At 44.1% G+C, this 22,271-nt stretch overlaps 1 protein-coding gene across 1 annotated transcript in view; it reads right to left on the bottom strand.

Moving 5' to 3' along the window:
• Window positions 1-22,271, bottom strand: part of LOC147688989 (putative acyl-CoA dehydrogenase 6) — an 860,942-nt gene that overhangs the window by 262,364 nt on the left and 576,307 nt on the right. The window contains exon 5 of the mRNA XM_086941879.1: window positions 12,001-12,168. Within this exon, the coding sequence (XP_086798005.1) occupies window positions 12,001-12,168 (168 nt within the window). The remainder of the gene's footprint in view (window positions 1-12,000; window positions 12,169-22,271) is intronic.

Raw genomic sequence — 22,271 nt, 5'->3', positions numbered from 1 at the left:
ATTAATTTAATTATTATTTATTATAAATAAATATATTTATTTATGTTTTTTAATATTATAAATTAAATATATTAATTTAAGTAATTTTTTAAATAAGTATGAGTATAGGAGTATATGTTTTGGGGTACTGAGGTATATGTTTTGGGGTGTTTGGGTATTTTTAGGTTTCAGGGCAGGGTTTGGGTTTTGGGGTACAGGGGTGTTTTTAGGTTTTAGGGCAGGGTTTGGGTTTTGGGGTACAGGGGTGTTTTTAGGTTTTAGGGCAGGGTTTGGGTTTTGGGGTACAGGGGTGTTTTTAGGTTTTAGGGCAGGGTTTGGGTTTTGGGGTACAGGGGTGTTTTTAGGTTTTAGGGCAGGGTTTGGGTTTTGGGGTACAGGGGTGTTTTTAGGTTTTAGGGGAGGGTTTGAGTTTTGGGGTACAGGGGTGTTTTTAGGTTTTAGGGCAGGGTTTGGGTTTTGGGGTACAGGGGTGTTTTTAGGTTTTAGGGCAGGGTTTGGGTTTTGGGGTACAGGGGTGTTTTTAGGTTTTAGGGCAGGGTTTGGGTTTTCGGGTACAGGGATGTTTTTAGGTTTTAGGGCAGGGTTTGGGTTTTGGGGCACAGGGGTGTTTTTAGGTTTTAGGGCAGGGTTTGGGTTTTTGGGTACAGGGGTGTTTTTAGGTTTTAGGGCAGGGTTTGGGTTTTGGGGTACAGGGGTGTTTTTAGGTTTTAGTACAGGGTTTGGGGGTACAGGGGTGTTTTTAGGTTTTAGGGCAGGGTTTGGGTTTTGGGGTACAGGGGTGTTTTTAGGTTTTAGGGCAGGGTTTGGGTTTTGGGGTACAGGGGTGTTTTTAGGTTTTAGGGCAGGGTTTGGGTTTTGGGGTACAGGGGTGTTTTTAGGTTTTAGGGCAGGGTTTGGGTTTTGGGGTACAGGGGTGTTTTTAGGTTTTAGGGCAGGGTTTGGGTTTTGGGGTACAGGGGTGTTTTTAGGTTTTAGGGCAGGGTTTGGGTTTTGGGGTACAGGGGTGTTTTTAGGTTCAGGGGTAGGTTTGAGTTTAGGGCTAATTAAATTATACTTACCATTTATAAATTAATTAAAATATATTTATTAAATTAAATTAATTATATTACATTAATTACATTTTTTAATTAAATGAATTAAAAAAAAATATTTTAATTAATTTAATTTAATTACAATTTGAAAAATATTTAAAATAAATTAATTTCATTATATTAATTAAATTAAATTAATTACAATTTTTAATAAAATTAAATTAAATAAATAGATTTTATTTTATTAAATTAAATTAATTACTATTTTAAAATGTATTTTAATTAAATTAATTGAATTAAATTAATTAAATTAAGTTAATTACATTTTTTTTAAAAAGGTATACTTACCTATACTTACGATGTAATGCCATGCGTTGTAATAGCATCTGCTATGTAATGCCATGCGTTGTAATGGCATCCGATGTAATGGATCCTGCGTTGTAAAAATTCCGATGTAACGGAATGCGTTGTAAAAAACCGCGTTGTACTGACACCAATCCAGGTGGAAGGTGATGTTGGCACATATCTACAAGGCCATGAGAAGCCATACAGGGTGAACTCGTACATATGATTGAAAAGCTTGCGCCACCACAGCGTCATTGAAATTGACACTCTGGTGACACAGGCCTCTTGTAAATGAGGCCCTCTATTTATTTAAGGAGAGTAACATCAATAATTCATAATATGCCTTAAGGCGTATACTTATTGCTCCATTTTCTCCACAAATATAAGTGATTGAATCCACCCACAGGATGCCTTCATTTTTGTCTGGTCATTACTAGGGGCCAGAACCCCCAAAATATAAACTCCTGGCCAGGGGTGGTTTCTCCATTAGGGCTGTGAACTTCTGAATATTCCTACACATTTACATTGAAATATATAAAAAAGGTCGATTTATTTAGAGATATGATCGCATCTCTAAATAAATGAATGCATTTAAGTATGGTTTGTGCCCCACCTTGCTCTGAAGCAGGAGACGGAAGACAGGCAGTAAATCAACAATGTGACGTACAACACAGGGCTTTCTGTTTTAAAGCCCTTCATCACCATTGGGGTCTCTGGTTTTATGCGCACTGTAGGCCAGTGATGCAATAGGTGTCACGGTTTTAGGCGCAGGAGACTTCATCCCTGCGTGATTTCAGACCTCAGTCATTCAAAGACATAGATCCCACTATTTCGTCATACGTGAGAGGGGATGCAAGCATTTCTGATCCGGTTCCTTGTTCTTGGTAATTGTGTTTGCAAGCTAATGCTGTGTTCTGTATATTCTGTCGAGACCCCTCATTACACTAACCTCCCCCACTGTGACACTCCCAGGCCAGCGCTGCACTCTGCTTGCTCCTTTAGAAGTGGAGCTGCAGCATTTACTCCCTTGTGAAATGGATCCAAATACGGAGAAGGGTTCCCTCTTGTTCTCTTGAGAAATGGATCCAAATATCGGAGTTAGGCCCAAAGCGAGAGATATGTGCTTACTGTGGAAGATGTGGTTACAGTTGCCAGTTCTTTGTTGTATGGTATTAAAACTGTACATGCCCCCAAGTTAACACAGATACTAAAAACATGGATTGACTTGGAAACAATAAATGTTAAAAACGTCAAGGGAATGCATGTCCGCAATTCAGTTCCTCTCCTATTTTACATACTTTTCTTAATTTTGCATTCCCCCAGAGTTAGCTATTTTATAATGTGGTTGTTTATCTGTATTTTGTTCTGTGCATAACTTGCAGCTTAAGTCATGCCGAGTGTTTATGAGGGGCTGTGATTGAGCGCTAAGGCTAAAGCCAAACTAAGTGCCTGCCAATGGGTTGGCCTCTCTGCAGAGCACACATAACAATGTGTGTTTTCCATTTGCAACTAATATTCTGTGGATATGTGTGTGAAGGGGGTACAATGCCCACTTGCTGTGTACTCAGAGAATACACAAGGTCAGGATGGGTGGTAGAGCCTTTCCTTATCTGGCATCCAGTCATTGGAACAAACTGACACAGAACATCAGAGCTTGTAAGGAGCTAACCAGTTTCAAGAAACTTCTTAAGACCTTGCTGTTCTAGCTGCACACGTGCATGAAGTACCTTTTCCTCGAAGCGCCGAGAGATCCCTTTGGGGATGATTCGCTTGCGCTCCACAAATCCACAAGTAACATAGAGTCAAAATATTTGCAAGCCATAAGTAAGAGAAATTAAAGTGCCTAAATTTGAGGGAGTGCAGTGCATGTTGGGGGCGGTGAAGTGACAGATGTGAGGATGAGCATTGGGGAAGATTGAAAAGAGGAAGCTGAAGAGGAAAGAGAGGGGGTTGAAGATGTGCAGATGAACAAGATATGCAATGAAAAAGAGGATACATGCCTAACATAACACAAAAATAATTGAAGGCAAAACTCCTTCCACAGGCCTCAATGCTATTTAATTCACAGATTCACTATTTCAGAATTTAAACATTTCCAATGTTAATTATTTATAAGAAATCATTGTTGTTACTCATTTATCTTAAACAGATAACACCCAGTGACAAAGCCAATCGTACTGATGGGCTTTAGGCATATGTCAGTGGCTGTGCCATTTATCTGGATAAAATTACATCTCAGAGAGAAACTAAAATACTGGTCTGATGGCACACTATGGGACTCACAGAAATGTATTTGGCATGCTCCTTTATAGAGAGCACACACATTTTTCATCTCACTTAAAGACCTGTCTGCACATATTTCTATATGACTAGTTACAGCTAGCATCTGTGGGTGCTTCTCGAAGTCTGGTTAGAGCATATTTTTCCAAGGTTAATGCTGCATGGAGTGCAAGACACTGGGCAAGCATACATTTTAAAGGGCTAAAGTGGTAATGCATAACAATTCACACACTACAGTAACTGTCGAACAAATGAATGCAAGAAGAAATAGGGCAGTTTTTAATGTGTTTAATATTTCAAGCCTTGCTTTACCCACTACATTAATTTGCTTTAAAATACACTGATTGCAAATCTTTTTTTTCATTTCTTTCTCAGGAAAGGGACTCCCCCTAAACCCCAGGGTTGTCCATAGAACTTGTTCACATCGCTTGCTATATAAAAATCATACCCAACGTTTATGGCCCCCAACTTTCAAATGTCACCAGCTGCCACTGCTCCTGGCTACGAGCCTGCATGCACCCGAAGGTCCACTTTGATTTTAAAAAAACCTTATGAATCCGGTTCTCTGTGATTATTGCTGTTTTCCTCTCTAAGTCTATAGGATCATTAGACACTTAAGTAAATAATCTGAAATACACCTACCCAGCACGGATGAACACTTCACACATTATCTACTGCATATCATATTTCCTCACAGTGCATATCACGGTTTCCAATTTTCTTTTAGCAGTGAAAAGGCATTAACCCGGTTGCCCCTTTAAAAATAGCTTTCAAAACACGCTCTCAAACCTCACAGTTGGGCACTTTCTTGGAAGACTTCAAGTGCATAAGTCAACATTAATTACACAAAAAGAAAACAAATTAAAAGAACAGAGGTCTATTTGAGAAAAAGTTGAACTGCCTGCAAATATTACCTCCCGGAAGACAAAGTACACAAATTCTTTATATGTATAATAGTAGATAAAACACTAGACACTAGAAAGTAACTTCATCTTCTAATATCTGTAATTTCCCATGAAGTTCTGACCTGAGCTTGAAATAATCATTATGCTAATAGGCTCAGGTAAAGGGATACTGCATGAAGTTAAAGTGAATCAGAAGAAAAACAATCCTATTATGGAACCTTTTGAATGTGTTTAAACAAACTTAGTCTATGGCAGCAAGGCCTAACTATACAAGTCTAAATCGAGGCATAATTCCGCATGCACCAACTAGAAAGGTTTAGGTGTTAATGTTTTATTCTTAACTTTTTGCAGCTATCCACAATAACATATTAAATGGGAGTAAAGTACTATACATTAAATAGACGTAGAGCAGACCTATGCACACCATCATAGCATGCTTTTCTTGACATCTCAATATGAACGACCAAACTAATGTTGGCTGTTTCAGAGTAGTATTTGTCTCGTTTTGTAAGTCACTGTATTTACTTTTACATTCTTCTCTTTAACCCCTTCACTGCGGCGGCTATTCCGCCGCAGCGCTAAGGGGTGGGGGCCCGCGCAGCGCGCCCATGTTGGTAAAGGAACCGCTCCATCATCAGCTGCGGCCGCGCTGTGCTCATGACGGAGCAGTTCCGTCACGGCCCCGCCCGCTCAACAGAACGTCCAGCGCAGGCGCGGAATCCGCACCGCGCAGGTGTGCCGAGCGGGCCGTGACAGAACTGCTCCGTCATCAGCACAGCGCGACCGCGGCGGATGACGGAGCGGTTCCGTCACCAGCAGGGGAGGTGTTAAAGAGATGGGAGAACGAGACTGAAATGACTCTTAACCCCGGTCACCTACTGTCCGTGGGGTAATTTGACACCTGGATAGAGTTAATATGGCTACTACTTAGTGGTGCTCCTGGGAAATGAATGCTCTGAATATCAGTGTAACAGAGAAGAAAGAGTACAGTGCCCCCCAATACATTTGGCTCCGAAGACTACACACTAAGATGTCTTGTGCTATACACCACTCACTGAATTTTGTTTCACTTTATCAAGTTAACAAACACACATGGTCAGTAAAAATGCAAGGCCAATAAGATACAAAATGTGCATTTATTTAGTTCCTGCTGTCCAGGAAGCTCTCCACCATCCTTACCACAAGTACTGTTGTCAACCTCGACGGGGCAGAGATATAGCGAGATTTGAAATTTGTACTTAAAGCTAGATTCTTTCATCCCAACACTAGTAAAGACAAACCAAAGCAAAGGGTGTAACAGTACCAACATGCAACAGAAAGTCAAAGTATTAGGACAGCACATTCTGGCCTAGAGCATGATATGCCTCTCAGTTTGCATAGGCTCCTACACACCAAACTTAACGAATAATTACTACAAATAAATATTAACTCTAATATATTTTATTGAACACAATACATATTGTGCTCCAATGTTTCGGTTTCTGCTACAGCTTTACCTGTCTGTTGGTCAGACCTCTTGTTTCCAATGTAAACAGAGTGTGTTTTGGGGCAGCCCTTTACGCATGATTGGGTGGCTGTGTTTACTGTCTCAGTTGTCTCTTCTTGATTCAGTGGCTTTCTTCCCTTTTCTTTGTCCCTCCCAGGAGCATTTAGGTCTCAGTGTTCTGACTGGCTGACTTGTAACCTTATACTGCTGGCGCTGTTTGGATTCAGAGAACTACTTTCTTGCTTGCCTTTAAGCATTCAATGGGGGGCATGCGTATTCCTGCTCTCTCGTCCTTGTACTGCTTTCCTCTTCACTTTAACGCCACCCACTTGCTCTTTGTGTTACTTCCTATGTGTACCCTAGCTTGCCTGCTATGTTCTACAGCCTTCCCTTTTCAAGATGGCCGCTCATCTGCGTACATGTATAGCAGGCATCAAAAAATTGTATTGTATTATAAAGCAAGCTGTACATACCTTGAATAAGGGGGAGGGTTAACTCCCATTGTGTGCCGCTTTCTTTCAAAACCTTTGTAGGCTCCCTTTTAAGGTTTCGCCTGCCCAAAGCTGCACAAGCAGCGTTTCACGCAGGCGAAATCTTTTGTTTTGCAGTATGGCTGTTTGTCCCGCCTCTGTTTCCCATTGGCTAGCTCCATAAATGGAGGCTAGCCATTGGAAAACAGAGGCGTCCGTCATTAAGCGAGGCGACTTGTGTGCGTTCGGGAGAATTTTTCTCATCTGGCCCCTTTTAGGACGTCAGTGCGGCGGTGGGCAGGGTTTATTTTTTTGGTCGTCAACGTTTCATTTGCTCATTCCGCGGCCGACCGCCGCCGGAGGAAGTCCAGGTGAGTGCCTTTTTGCCGTTTGCCGTTGCCGCCCCCTCTCCCGCTGTCCATGCCTTTCCCGCTCCCCCTCCCGCTGTCCGTGCCTTCCCTGCCCCCCTCCAGCTGTCCGTGCCTTTCCCGCCCCCCCTCCAGCTGTCCGTGCCTTTCCTGCCCCCTCCCGCTGTCCGTGCTTTCCCGCCCCCCTCCCGCTGTCCGTGCCTTTCCCGCCCCCCGCCCGCTGTCCGTGCCTTTCCCGCCCCCTCTCCCGCTGTCCATGCCTTTCCCGCCCCCTCCCGCTGTGCCACTGCGAGCGGGAACTAGTGATTCCCCTCCTGCTTCCAGGTCAGGTTGAGCGTGGGTCTCCTTTCTGTGTGTGGGGTCGCGCTGCAGCCGGGACGATGCCGGATCAGATCACCGTGTCGGAATTTGTGGCCGAGACCAATGAGGACTACAAGGCGCCCACTGCCTCCAGCTTCACCAGCAGGATGGGACAGTGCAAGAATACGGTGGCGGCGATCGAATAGGTAAAGGGGAGTGGTAGGCCGAGAGAGGGCGCCGCCCTACCTGGGGCTCATGCTCTTAGTGTGCCCGGCTCCCTCTGGGGGTCTCAGGACATTGGGTTTGTGGTCGGTATTGGCAATACCGGCACCGACATGTGTACGAAGGTTGTGGGGCAGCAGGCGGAGTCAAACATTGGGTTAACTCTGGGATACTTTGGATAAAAGGAGAACGGAAGCGATAGTTGCGCGCACTGCTGTGGGATACACTGCTGTGGGAAGCTGGGAGAGCTGGGAAGCTGGGAAGCTCTTCCCAACCTGCATAAAGGCAGTGTCTCAACCCATTATCTATTATATTTCACCATATACATCCTGATTCGAAGATAACTCAGTGGGTTAATGCGACTACTGAAAACGTATCCTTACAGAGCACTTCCCTGCGCTGTCCCGCTGCGGCCATTGTACGCAGGGCAGTTTTAAAGGCCTCGTGTTCCTCCCCATAGCAATCCTGTGTCTTTGCACTGGGGTCATCGGGTGCAATTCATGTTGATAAACCAGTTTTGGCGCCAATAATCCATTCTATAGGGCAGTTGCCCACAAGCCCAGTGAATGAATGAGTACATTCTAATATTTCAATTAAATAAAATAGTTACAAAAGACTGGACGTGGTGTCCACAAGCCCAGTGTCTCTGTCACCGGGAAGTACAGTGTGACCACCTTTTTTTTCTCGTGTGTTGGGGCACCGATGTACATATGTTTGCGATTGTAACTTCTGAACTGCACAGTCACAAATGGATCTCCGTGACAAACGCGGTAAGCCACCGAGCCCCAGCATAAAACACCGGTCTGCGATCTGCGTAGTATGTGCTCTTTGCAGCAGGAATATCAACCCAATGCGCTATCTTGGTGAGTCAAAACTGCCACTAGGCAAAACGCCGATCTCTCTCCAGCAGGTACATTAATCGCCAGAGTTATCTTGACGCTTTTATTGTTGCCTGAAAACTTGGGGATACAAAGAACCCTCTGCAATGCTTTAATAAAAACTTGCTGCACTGCTACATCCCTACCCTCCCCTCATCTCCCCCCACAAGAACCACAGTCCAGTGCTCTTGTTGACCATTCAGTAACGTGACCTTTCCTCTACTCTAGAGTGTATGTAACACACACCTTGCAATTTTTCACGTTGACAAAACAAACCATCAGAAGAAGAAATTGCCAACAATGCTCCATTGCAGAACCTCAATCCCAGTCCACACACCTAAAACCTCCCGCCATCACACAATATGCACAGCAAAAGTGGGCCCGCAGCATGAGTTTACCCACTTCCCCTTCTTGTTCTCGGGATAGCCCCAGCGAAGTGAATTCTGCATGCAGCTGTGATTTCCTTTACCCTGGAGCAGTATGCAAGCCCAGCCCCTTGTGCAAAAAGAGCACAATCTGCATTTTACTTCAGGATTTTGCTGGGATTGTGCTTCAGTCGCTGCTGGCTAAAGCCTATTGAAATTCACTCCCAGCCCCTTTCCGGTTTAATTTTGTTTTATTGATAGTTGCATGCTGCTGTTACATTTTTTCAGTGTATGGCTGTAAAAAGAAGTTAATTAATTAAGCCTTCTCTTTAGAAAGAAGACTAATTAGGTGGTGTCATAAACCACCATCACCTAAATCATTCTAGTATTTTATGTTTGGGCAGTGCCTTTTTACCCCACTTCTTCTCGCATATCCGCCGTGTCCCGATTCTAAAACATGGCACTGGAGTCTTGTCCTTCTGGCTGCGGACACCGCTCCTTCTGCTGCCCACAATCGCGCGCTGAACGTTGTGTATCAAAGCTATCTTCCTCCAAAGACTCGCTCTGCTGCCTCCTAGTCAGCTGTAGGCCTTTTGTGGCTCAAAAAGAGAAACCATGTTTTTTTTTACATGAACGTTTTGTTATAGCAGCTCAAGAAAGTGTCTTGTTGAAAGGGTGCCTGAACTAGCCGGCAAGATGGCTCTGGAGATCCACACTCTGGCGATGGACAAATTACCCTAGCCCAAGGCAGTTCTCTATGGTTGTAACAACAGCCCTTCGAGGTGAGGTTCGCTAAATCTGAGAAAAATTCGAAATTGACCCATAAATGGTAAATTATCCTAAATTCAATCTTAACACAACAACGCTGTCAAAAGTGAGCAGTAAGGTCCAGGCATACAAGCTCACCAATAAATCATTTTTACAAATGCAAGCTGTCCCTTTGCTTTTGGCCAGGATTAAAGTTCGGATGGATTGCGAGTTTTAAGAGGGGGAGTTTCTCCAGACCAGTGCTTATAGTCACACACTTGGGTCGTGGGGTCAAGTCAAATGTAAACTGTGTGAAAAAGGGGTATCTTGGCTGTGCGGATATTCCCATGGGATCTGTTGTGATATGGTGTGTAGGTCACTGAATTCATTGACACATTTCCGTCCCAAGAGTTGACGGATCTAGGGAACGTTCTAAATTTACCGTAAAGCTTTGGTAGGGCGCCCCTCACCTCTGTTAAGAGCCTATGGTGTGTAGATTACCGTAGAGCTTTGGTAGGGCGCCCCTCACCTCTGTTAAGAGCCTGCGGTGTGTAGATTACCGTAGAGTTTTGGTAGGGCGCCCCTCACCTCTGTTAAGAGCCTGTGGTGTGTAGATTACCGTAGAGTTTTGGTAGGGCGTCCCTCACCTCTGTTAAGAGGTGTGCCAGAGATTAAACTATTGGCATTGTAAATGACAATGCCATTTATTTATCTGTTTTCAAAACCAACACAAATACACATTTTGTCATTTACAATGCCAATAGCTCAAACTTTTCAAAAGGCGAAACCATTGCATTGTAAATGCTTGTTGCTCATGGCAGCACCTTCAACAGCAGATTGCCTGGAAGGTGCTTTAGCTATCAGAGGGATTTGCAAACACCTCTGTCTTCTCTGTATATAAGCACACGAGGAAAAATGTGAACCTCATATTCATAAGTAGCTTGAACAGCGACTTAGTGTGCATTTGTAAACTATTTAACTAAAGATTTGTTTTTTTATTTTAGGCACTAAAAATATTTCACACTATCCGAGCTCTTGTTGCTAGCTTTTTGGTACTCCAACTGGAATCTTATAGGACGGGAGAAGATAATGTTATCACTTTAATGCTTGTGGTTGGGTAAAGATTGACACTTTAGGGCCTGACCCATATGAAGTAGCACAAGGCTCCTATTAATTCCCTCTGATTTACAAAATATACATCACACCCATCAAAGGCCTCCGCTGCACACATCGTTTCTGCTCTTACGGAGACAACATAAATCTATGTACAGAGGAAAATCATCTTTGGAGAAACAGTCCCCATCAAAACTAAAGGAAAAAACCCAACAATCGTATAGGATGACTTCCGCTGGCTAAGCAACAAACTAGAACTGGTAGTACTGGTAGTTAAAAGCACCTTCCATCAGATAAAGCAATAAAATAACTTTGCCATTCATGATCACCGAGGAGCATCATGCCACAGTATGGACTGGGCTCGTCAAATTGTGGCTTGACTACAGCAATGCGCTGTGCATGGCTCCCCCTACATACCAAATGGAAAGGCTACAAATACCATTTTTGTTGAACTTGTCCCTTTTTGCAGGTCATTCCAAAACATTTTGTCTTCAACCCTTCTATTTTTGCTGAATTTGTTTTAGGATCCGGCGCACTTAACCAGTGCTAACCAGTGTTTGTGCTCACTCCCTAAAACATGGCAACATTGGCTTACACCCGATTAGCCTATTTAATTTGCTTGTAAGTCCCTAATAAAGTGGTATACCATATATCCAGGTTATGTAAATTAAGTGCTAATAGTGGGTCTGCAGCATTTATTGCGCCACCCAGGTAAGTCGCCCCTTAAAATATGTCCCAGGTCTGCCTCTGCAGCCTTAATGCAGTTTTAAACTCTAATTTGACTTGGCAAAATAACTCATGTGCCAAGCCTTAAACTCCCGTTTTGTTACATATAAGTCACCCCTTAGCTAGGCCCTAGGTAGCCCATAGGTCAGGGTGCATTGTAATTAATAGGTTTGGCATTTAAGTTTTGCCTGTGAATATGAGGTTCACAGGTTTCCTCATGTGTGCTTATAAACAGAGAAGACAGAGGAGTTTGCAAATGCCTCTGAAAGCTAAATCACCTTCCAGGGAATCTGCTGCTGAAGGTGCTACCATGAGCAAAAAGGGAGCCTACAAAGGTTTTGAAAGACTCTTTACTCCAACTTTTTAATAACAGTCTTACCTGCTCCTCATTCTTTTTAATCCTCCTTTTTCTACCACTGAGAACCCAAACTTTGGCCATCTAAATATGCAACGCAGCCGCAGACATATACGAGAACTCCCCCCAACCACCCCAAGCTCTCTTGCTGTCTCGTCCATTTGCAAATACATCCTAAATGTGTAGTAACTAATCTAAAGAGGCCACAGGGGGTTATGGATCCTTCATTCAAGCATTAATGCAATAATTCAAAGGACAGGCACCTACAGTGAAGAACATTTGTTTCTTGGCAACGATTGGTCAAGGTCTATTATGGGTCAATGAAGTAAACACATAAGTCAGCTTTCATTGCATAATATGAATAAAGAAAAGTATCAGACACATATTTTAAGTCATCTAAACATTTTACCTGATAGATTCATTGGTAAGCAGATGAGTGATTTGTTCCTATGTGGAGGCCCATCACTTGTATTTGCCAGGAGGCACATCCAGTCCGCTTGGCAGCCATTAGTAATCCACATTTTCCCACCATTAATAACATAGTCGTCACCTTTTTTAACTGCTGTCGTCTTAATATCTATGATGAAAACAATAGTTTATCACACAAATATAGAGACCATAAAGCGTACTATATTTTTCCATTTAAAGTCAGTAAACAGTAAAACAATATCATAAATACCACAATCATGTTCCATATAGGAACACAAATGACATCCATCCATAAGGAATCAAAAACATAACTATGGTACTAGATCACTACAAAATCACAAAACATGCAGTCTTCTCCTTGATCAATGTTTCCAGGGAAATCTACAAGCTTATCTTTTTCAACCCCATGTGAGAGCAAACTGTACTACCCAAACGTATCAAAAGTGAGGATGAAAAAAATAACATCCGCAATTCAATGCGAAGTGCACCACATTAAGTATCAGTGCAAAAATATTTTAAATTACCTAATCACAGTTTTTCAATGAATAAGCAGAGTATGGGAAATATCCTTAAAAATAATGTTGGAATCTATGATGCGCCTAAAAAATTACCTCCCAAGTCTATACATTGCAATTTATTCTTCCAGTTTGACAGGATTAAAACAGCACAGGACTTCAAATTTGTATCAAATATAGCGTCAATGAAGTAGCAAGAAAAATAAAATCCTGTATACCCAGGAGGATAGTGGTCTATTATCATGGTGATTGTGAAAAACATATTTTCCAAAGTAGGATCTTAACAAGCGTTGGTAAAGCAAATAAGTCTGCTCAGTGATGTCATCAATGATACCATGTATCATCAGTGATGTTATCAATGATATAGTACATGTCATGAGTGATGCAATATGTGATGTTAGAAGCAGTGCAGGGCTAGGGAGTGAGTTCTAGTTACATCAGTAAACCATACCTGGTGAATTTCGGGAGTTTTCGGAGTTTAAAATGTTACATTTAAACTGATATTTCCACCTAACTATAACGTCACTTTAACCATTGGTTTTGTAAGTGACTTTCTAAGTTAAAAAAAATGTAAATTAAGATGCTAATGGCATAACGAACTTTAACATCACTTTAACCTTTGTTTTCTTTCAGTGGTTTCTATTTTCTTTTTTTTTAATTCAAAGTGCGATTTTATTACAATATGCAACTATGTCAACCTCATGCACATGGTCTTCAGCCGTGCACACTGTGGGGTTGGCTGCACAGCCTCTACCGAACCTCCCAAGGGGCAGTCACCCCCCTGCTGCACATGGTATGAGGCTCCACAAGCATGCAAGGCCATCCCACCATAGACACCCACACCTCTTTTCTATTGTTTTCCAATCCTGCAAGGCTCTCCTGGGAGCCAGTGCATCCCTCGTGGTCCCACAAGACACGCTCGGGGGCACACTGAGCCACACTTGCTACTCCAATAATGCAGAAGGATCGCTTCACCAGCAAAAAAAATAAAATAAAGTTAGCCTGGTCCCTCTTCCCTCCAACAAGATTCAGGGAATCAGGTTATCCCTAACCTGCACCTTTATACTTTTTTCCAATATTCAGGATACTGGGACAGAGCTCCCATGTCCTCTAATAGCTACCGCAACCTCTCTTCATGCTAGAGTTTGCCAATCAGAACTCGAGGTTCTGTGGAATGAGGCAGTCAAAGAGAAAAAAGCCCACACAGCTTATCAGACCGCTCTAATATCTGGGGTGGTGTGTGTATGTGACTCCTGCAAGAGACTTCCAAACCCAACTGTCCCGTATCTAAGAAGTTTGAACCTTAATGTTTCCTCAAAAAGCACTGAACACTGTATTAAAAAAAACTCACTTTCTGGGTAAAGTGCTTGCTTTCTGCTAAATGTGTTGGAAATCCATTAAGCCACATTGCTGTAGAAGTTTCTAAAACTCCCTATAGAAAATGTATGGAGAAATTGCATTTTGGAGCCTCCACTCTTTCTTGGCCGCTGCTCGACTGATCACGAGGAAACTTTGAAGGTAGACAGAGAACGTGTGCGTGTTTTGCAAACCACCCTCTGACACCTGAGAAGAGGAAAACTGAAACTGGGACTACCCTACTTCCCAAAGGAAAAAAAAATAATTGACTAAGAGGACACAAGAGATTACTATATTCAAATACTCAAGGAAAAATACTAGCTAAACAACGCACACGGCTACCAGAGAAAAAATGAGAAGGCCAAGAAATAAAAAATAACAAAAGGAACTTTGGAAGCTGGAGACACAACAAAATTATACATTTTGATGGTATTAACTGAATTACCACACATGGGGTAGACGAAACACAGGAAGGAGATTTCCTCAAACATGGATTCAACACAAGAGAATCAAGTGGGTTGGTATAAGGGTTTATGAATATTTCCTGAACAGGAGATCAATAAAATACCTAAACCACAATAAGATAATATTGGAGATGATAAAATGGGGCCTTAAGAATAACATCTGTTTGTTTCCAGATCAACCCTATGGATAGAAACAATGTAACAGCATGGGGAATACATTTGGTACCAGCTATGCAAACCTACACATGGGATAGTGGGAGAAACGGGTAATTTGAAAGGAACACATGGAAAAATACATAGAACATGTAGCGAGCATGGCACAGATTTATTGAAGACCTGTTTTTCTTCTATTCAGGTCCAATGGATTTAGCAATACATTTGTGCAAAGAATGACACCTACTATTTGATTTTGAAATTCACAACAGTAATTAGCCAAGTCAAAATAACTTTCCTTGACATAATAATGGATGTAAAGGAGGGATCTTTAAACATCAGCTTGTTTAGAAAATCAACCGCTGGAAACATTATATTGCATGCCTCCAGTTTCCATCTTGTGCAACTTTTATCTAGACTACCATACAGAGAACTAAGCACCATCAAGAGCAACTAAAATGTGGACAGTGATGATCAGAGAGTGAAATCTATATGGTATTAGATTTAAAGCAAGAGGATATCAAGACAACACCCTTCGGATAGCAGAAAACAGAGCAGAAAACATAAACCAAAGTGAAAATTCAACAAAACTATAGCAAAAGGAAACTTCTAAGGAAATCTACTTAATCAGAGTATAACCAAAAACAGCAGACAAATATCTGGAGCACGAAATGAAATGAAATGAAAAAGGCTTTTATATAGCGCACGGCTATCCGGAGGCATCCCACTGCTGCAGCGGAGGCCAGAGGAGGGAGACCTTATGATAAGAGCCAGGTTTTTAGCTGTTTTCGAAATGCAAGATGGTTAGATTCCCTGCGGAGGAAGAGCGGTAGGGAGTTCCAGAGCTTGACAGCGTTGTATAAGAAAAGACGACCGCCCGCTCTGGCCTTCTTGATTCTGGGCACTTTTGCTAGGTGGAGCTCGTCAGAGCGAGGTTTTCTGGTAGCCTTGTAAGGTCTAATCAAGGCTTTGTTGATGGGTGGCCCATTTCCTTCTAAAGACTTATGAGCGACACAGGGAGCTTTAAAATGGATACCCTCCTGCACCTGAAGCTAGTGAAGGGGGCGTAGGGCAGGCTTTGCTGAGCAGCGATTGTTCTTGCCAGTGAGCAGTCTTGCTGCAGAATTTTGAACAACCTGCAGTGTTTCAACCACTGAGTTTGGGGCACCTAGGTAGAGAGCGCTGCCATAGTCTATCCTGGACAGAATTAAGGCCTGGATCAGTAGCTTTTTAGCTTGGAAGGTAGTAGGGGGGAGTATTTTTCGGGTCATTCTGAGCAGGCAGTCTTCCTGGCTTGGGCTCTGAAAGTAAGATCTTGATCTAACCAAATACCTAGGCTTTTTATCTCGGTTTTTTGGGATTGGTGCCGGGTCCATGCAGGCCGGCTACATGGTGCTAGATTTAGAACTTGACTGGTTGCCAAGCAGCATAAGCTCAGTTTTCTCACCATTGAGCTTTAGATGAGATAAGCTCATCCAATTAGCAACTTCCTCGAGACAGGACTGAAGATCTGTGGGCGACTGTTCAGCCTGGCTCAGCGCTACGACCAGCTGAGAGTCGCCGGCATATGTAACTATATGGATTCCAAAGGAGGATAAGATATCCGCCAAAGTGGCCATATATAAATCAAAAAGATGGGGTTCAGGGGTGAGCCCTGAGGGACTCCACACTGCAATGGGAAGGATTTAGTTAGGGTATTACCTTCAAATACCTGGAAGTATCTTTCTTCCAGGAAGGATTGGAGCCATGATAGGGCCGTGCCCATTACTCCCACATTCTTGTGACGGTGAACCAAAGTGCGGTGGTTCACCGTATCAAAGTCTGCGCTTAGGTCAAGGAGGATTATGGCAGAGGATACTCCGGTATCGAGAATTTTTCTCGATTCTTCCACCACCGCTAACAAGGTGGTTTTGATGTCTTGGCAAGGGCGAAAGCCGGTTTGTGAGGGTTGGAGCAGTTTTTGGGACTCCAGGAACGCAGAGAGTGTGTGGTTTACGTATTTTTCCTCAATTTTGCCAATTCCGGGGAACAGCGAGATAGGGTGGTAGTTGCCAAATTCGGCCGGGTCCAAGTGAGGTTTTTTTTTAGCAGTGCTTTCACCATTGCTTTTTTCCAATCATGGGGACTTTGCCGGATGCTAGTAAAGTATTGATCAGGTTAGTAATGGGAGGGGCAACTGTAGGTGCTACCAATTTCAGAATGTTAGGTGGTGCCGGGTCAAGGGGTGACCCACACTTCACAGAAGATAGAATGGGTAGGAGGCATTCCTGGGTAAGCGTGGTATATGTCTTCAGGTGGTGATTACTCTCCTGTTTTCCCTAGTTCGTAGGCTTGGGTATTGAATCAATGAATGTTGGGGGAGGTGTCTAAGGATGTTTTGAACTTTGGTGGAAAAATATTCTGTGAGTTCATTGCGGCGGCATACGGACAAGTCTAGTATCGCCGGGGGGTCAGGGACTTTAAGTCGTTTTTTAGCGATAAGAAACGTTTCTCTAGAGGAATTGGCTGATAATAAAAAAAAAAATTCTTGTAGTAAAAGGCCTGGGCTCTCTTTATTTCTGCTTTATATGTTGCGATGGCCGCCCTATATTTTGATTTCTTATCGAGTGAGAAATCTTTCCTCCACGTTATCTCAATTTTTTACATTGTTGTTTCAGTAGACATAGTTTGGGGGAAAACCATGCAGAATTGTTTGGTCCGCCATTCTTCTGTATTAATTTTCTTGGTAGCACCGTGTCGAGTGAGTTCTCAATCCAGGTGGAGAAACTCCTGTTGGCTGCAAATGGGTCAGAGTCTTGGTTTGTTCTTTTCTAGTTCACATGTCCAATCCTCTACGGGGAGCATGGGCCAGGGACATATTAGAGTTCGTATCAACAGGGTGTGAGCGTGGTCAAACAACTAGAGCGTTGACCCAGCGCATGCGCACTAGAGCCCCTCCCCTGAGCTTTAACACAGCTCCCCTCAGTGCAAGGTGGCAAATTCAATGTAAAACACGTAGCAGTAAAATGACAGTTTCACTGTTCAACACATAGCAGCAGTAGTTCAAATGGTTTTTAAAACCATAAAAGCAGGAAGTGGCCTTCAGCTCGGTAGTTACGAAGGCAAGACCCCTCTGGCTACTGCATCGTACGGCGCTTTTATGTGTGTTCGTGGTGAAGCGTGGTCCAACAACTAGACCGCTGACCAGGGGTATGAGATGATGTAATGGTTGCGGGGAGCAGGTGAAGTATAACAGTCAAAAGATAATGTTCCTTAAGAGACAACCTGGTGCAGATTAACTTCTACGTCAATACGGGAATAAACTGGTTACACAGAGCAAATGGATTTTTACCTGTAATAAATGTAAGGCTTGCACTAACTGCACAACCGTAAAGGAATATAAGGTGTCCTACCAAAGACAAACAATTCTGTTAAATCATACATGAATTGCAAAACAAAATACATAGTATATGCCATGGATTGCCCATGACATTAAGATATTTGGGAAGCCCCATATCTGCAGTAAAAGGCAGAATATTACATCACAAAAGGCGGTTACAATCAAAGACTTCACTAATTCAGTCATATACAATTTGTATTCCAACATCAGAGCAATGCAAAACAAATGGTATATTTTGGCATTGGCACTGTAAATCAAGGGTGTAGGAGGAGGAGGAGACAGACCCACCAGACAGACAGCTAAAATATAAACACATCTTCTCACTAGTGATGAAACATCTGAAAGGATTAAACATTGAAGAGGAACTCAGTAGTCTCTAACAGATAAATGTAATATCTATGAATTAGATGATAATGTGCTAAAATAATGTTATGATTACCATGGATCTTTGGAAGAACAATCTATGTCATGTATGAAGTTTAAATTGTCTGTCTGAATGAACCTTGCTGACTTTATAAAACACTACTTCAATGCAGTAGGAATTATTTGGATGAACAATTATGGGGGAACATTGGAGTAATAGCCCACAATACCGTTATTGTAATTAGTATAGAATATACATAAGAATCCCTAGCCCCCGCACCCGCCACGACGACAACTGCCACTACGACGCCAGCACTCTGCACTCTGCACTCTCAACTCCGGAAGGAGCAACACCTGCTTCAAGGCCTCCCCGAAACGCACACACGGCCCCTTCACCTGCCGGAACTGCAGCTACACCAGCCTCAGACCCGACGAATCAACCGCCAAGAAAGACCCCAACCACCTCCGATGCATACTACTGAACACCCGCTCCGCACGTAAGCATGCAGTCGAACTCTGGGACCTGCTCGACACAACGTTCCTGGACGTCACCTTCCTAACGGAGACCTGGTTTAACGACTTCTCCGCACCCGACATCGCCATAGCCATCCCAGACGGCTACAAGATCACCCGCAGAGGAGAAGGAATCGCCATTGTCCACAACAACAGCATCAGGGTCTCGACTAGCACAGACGACGCACTCCGCACCGCTGAACACATGCATTTCCAGACCCACACAGACCCTAATTCCACCCTCAGAATCACCCTCGTCTACCGATCCCCCGGATCCCGCACCCAGTTCAGCGACTCCATCGCCGACTTGATCAACACGCACGCCCTAACCTCCACCGACTACATCCTCCTCGGAGACCTGAACTTTCACCTTGAGAACAACAACAACTCTACAACCCTGATTGATAACCTCGCCAAACTCTGACTGTAGCAACTAGTCACAACGCCCACCCACTCCGCCGGCCACACGCTCGACCCAGTCTTCTCCTAAAGCCCGTACGTCTCTAATAGCCACACCTCCGGACCGACCACCGCTGCATCCACTTCGCCTTCCAGAAACCCACCACACACCACCGCAGCCAACAGATCCCCCGCCGCTGCTGGAGCAAAATCACCAAATACCAACTACACGCAAACCTCGCTCTCAACCCAGCCACCAAACTCTCCAACACTGATGATGCTGCCCACAGTCTCAGACGCTGGATCAAGGACTGCGCCAACCCCCCCGCCCCGCTAAAGAAACCCCCGCACAGAGACACCAGCAAGAGGGCCAGCTGGTTCACCCCAGAACACCTAGCCTCCAAGTAAGCCTGCCGGAAACTAGAGAAGAAATAGCATAGTGTACAAACTCCGGACAGCCACGCAGCACACAAGGACGCCATCCGCACCCACCACCACCTCATCAGGGCGGCCAAGAGGACCTCCTTCAAAGACCGCCTCGTCAACAACGCACACAATAGCAAGGAGCTCTTCAACATCGTGAAGGAACTCTCCAACCCCAGCTACAACACCAACGACATCCCGCCATCGCAAGCCCTGTGCGACTCAGTCGCCACCTTCTTCCACTGCAAGATAGCAGACATCCACGACAGCTTCAACACCCAGACAGCCCCAACAGACAGCAACACAACAGACCCTCCGTACAACATCAACCAAAACCCCCTGCTAGCAAGGGCCAGCGTGAGCATCGATGCCACCATCAAGACCATGCGCTCAATCCACTCTGGCTCTCCTTCGGACCCATTCCCGCACCAAGTCTTCAACAGAGCAAGCAGCACCATTGCATCCCACCTGCGCAACGTCATCAGTCTCTCACTCGAGACCGCGATCTTCCCAGCGATCTGGAAACACGTCGAGATCAACGTCCTACTCAAAAAACCTAGGGCAGACCCAGGAGACCTCTAGAACTTCCGGCCCATCTCTCTAATCCCCTTCCCGGCCAAGGTCATCGAGAAAACCGCCAGACAGCTAACCTGATACCACGATGAAAACAGAATCCTGGACCCTTCTCAGTCAGGGTTCCACAGCAACCACAGCACCCAGACTGCCCTCTTCGCTGCCACCGACATCTGGACCCTGCTGGACAACTGCGAGACCGCAGCGCTCATCCTCCTAGACCGCTCTGCCGCCTTCGACACCGTCTCCCACCGCACACTACGCACATGCCTCCATGCCACAGGGACCCGAGACAAGGCTCTGGATTGGACCACCTCCCTTCCTCTCCGGCAGAACCCAGAGCGTCCGCCTCCCCCATTCCATTCCAAAGCCTCTGAGATCATCAGCAGCGTACCCCAGGGATCCTCCCTCAGCCCGACGCTATTCAACATTTACATGTTAATGTTAATGTTAGTGAGACTTTTAAAGCGCATGAATACCCTGAGGTGTCTTGGCGCTGGACCAGAGTAATACCTAAAGAAAACGAGGACATAAAAATGCGCCTAGTTTAAGAATAGCCAGGTTTTAAATTGTTTTCTAAAGGAAGAGAGGCAGTTCAGCCCTCTCAAAGATGCAGGGAGAGCATTCCAAAGTTTTGCTGCACAATAGGCCGTGCTCCGACCTCCCCAGCTAGCAGTAGGAATCTTGGGAACCAGCATTAATCTGGCATTTGTCGATCTTAACTGCCTGCCTGGGTGGTACCATAAGAAAAGATGTTTCAAAGGTACCTGTCCCGCCCCATTCAAGGATTTATGGGCAAGGCAGAGTGCCTTAAATTTAGATCGTTGCACCACAGGCAACCAGTAGAGATTCCGTATCTCTTCTTTAATCGATTGATACTTGGGGATTTTCAATAGAAGTCTGGCTGCAGCGTTCTGCACCATCTGGAGCTTCTTTAGATGTTGTTTCTGTAACCCAAGATATAGACCGTTACAGTAATCCAACTTGGACAACATCAAGGTGGGCACCACTGTTTTTCTAAGCTCCTGAGGAATAAATGGTAGGACCTTTTTAAGTTTCTTCAGCAGATAAAAAGAGGCAGAAACTATAGCGTTAATTTGATGTACATAAGTGAGACCTTTATCTATCAGAACTCCGAGAATTTTTGCCTTCACCACTGGTTCAGGAGTCGGTCCCTATTCAACCGGCCACCATAGCCCATCCCATTTTGGCTGTAAATTGCCGAAGGTAACTACTTCGGTTTTATCCAAATTAAGTTTTAGACAGTGTCTTCCCATCCAGAGGCTGATTTCCCTCATGCAGAGTTGAAACTGTACTGCTGGTGATAGTGTTTTTATAGACCGCAACGACGATCTGAGTGTCGTCGGCGTAAGATGTCAATTTGAAGCCAAACTGCTGTATTAAAGGTGCAAGTTCGGAGACATAAACATTAAACAAAGTGGGGCTCAATGACGAGCCCTTGGGGACCCCACAAAGAAGTACATAGGGGGTTCCCTGATAGTGGTCAAGGGAAACTCTCTGCCTTCTATTCTTCAGATAGGATGAAAGTAATGAGAGGGCAAGATCCCTAATCCCCAGATGTTCGAGGCGTGCAAGTAGGATGTCGTGGTGCACAGTATCAAAGGCCGCTGATAAATCGAGGAGAATCAGAACAGCGGCACCACCCTTGTCCATCACTGCCCTGATCTCCTCAGTGACCTTGATGGGAGCTGTCTCCGTGCTATACTCAGAACGGAAACCTAACTGGGACGGGTCGAGAAAATTCATTCTCCTGGATGAATTGCGTGAGTTGGCTATTTATGATTTTCTCAACCATCTTGGCGGGGAAAAGGAGCCCTGCAATCGGGCGATAATTGCTAGTTATGGATGGATCTAGATTAGCTTTTTTTAGCAGAGGAAGAATGATTGCGTCTTTCCAGACGGCAGGAAAAATTCCTGATAAAAACATATTATTGAAGATGTTGGTTAAAATAGGGCTTACCTCCCCTGCAATGCTTTTCAGAACTGAAGGGGGGCAAGGATCCATGGGTGATCCAGATTTTGTATCCTGAATGAGTTTTTCCACTAGCTCATTGGATACCTGTGTAAAAGTGCACAGCTCATTTTTTCTGTG

This window comes from Lissotriton vulgaris, chromosome 10 (assembly GCF_964263255.1).
Source record: "Lissotriton vulgaris chromosome 10, aLisVul1.2, whole genome shotgun sequence".
Lineage (NCBI taxonomy): Eukaryota > Metazoa > Chordata > Amphibia > Caudata > Salamandridae > Lissotriton > Lissotriton vulgaris.
This window is presented reverse-complemented; position numbering and strand designations above follow the sequence as displayed.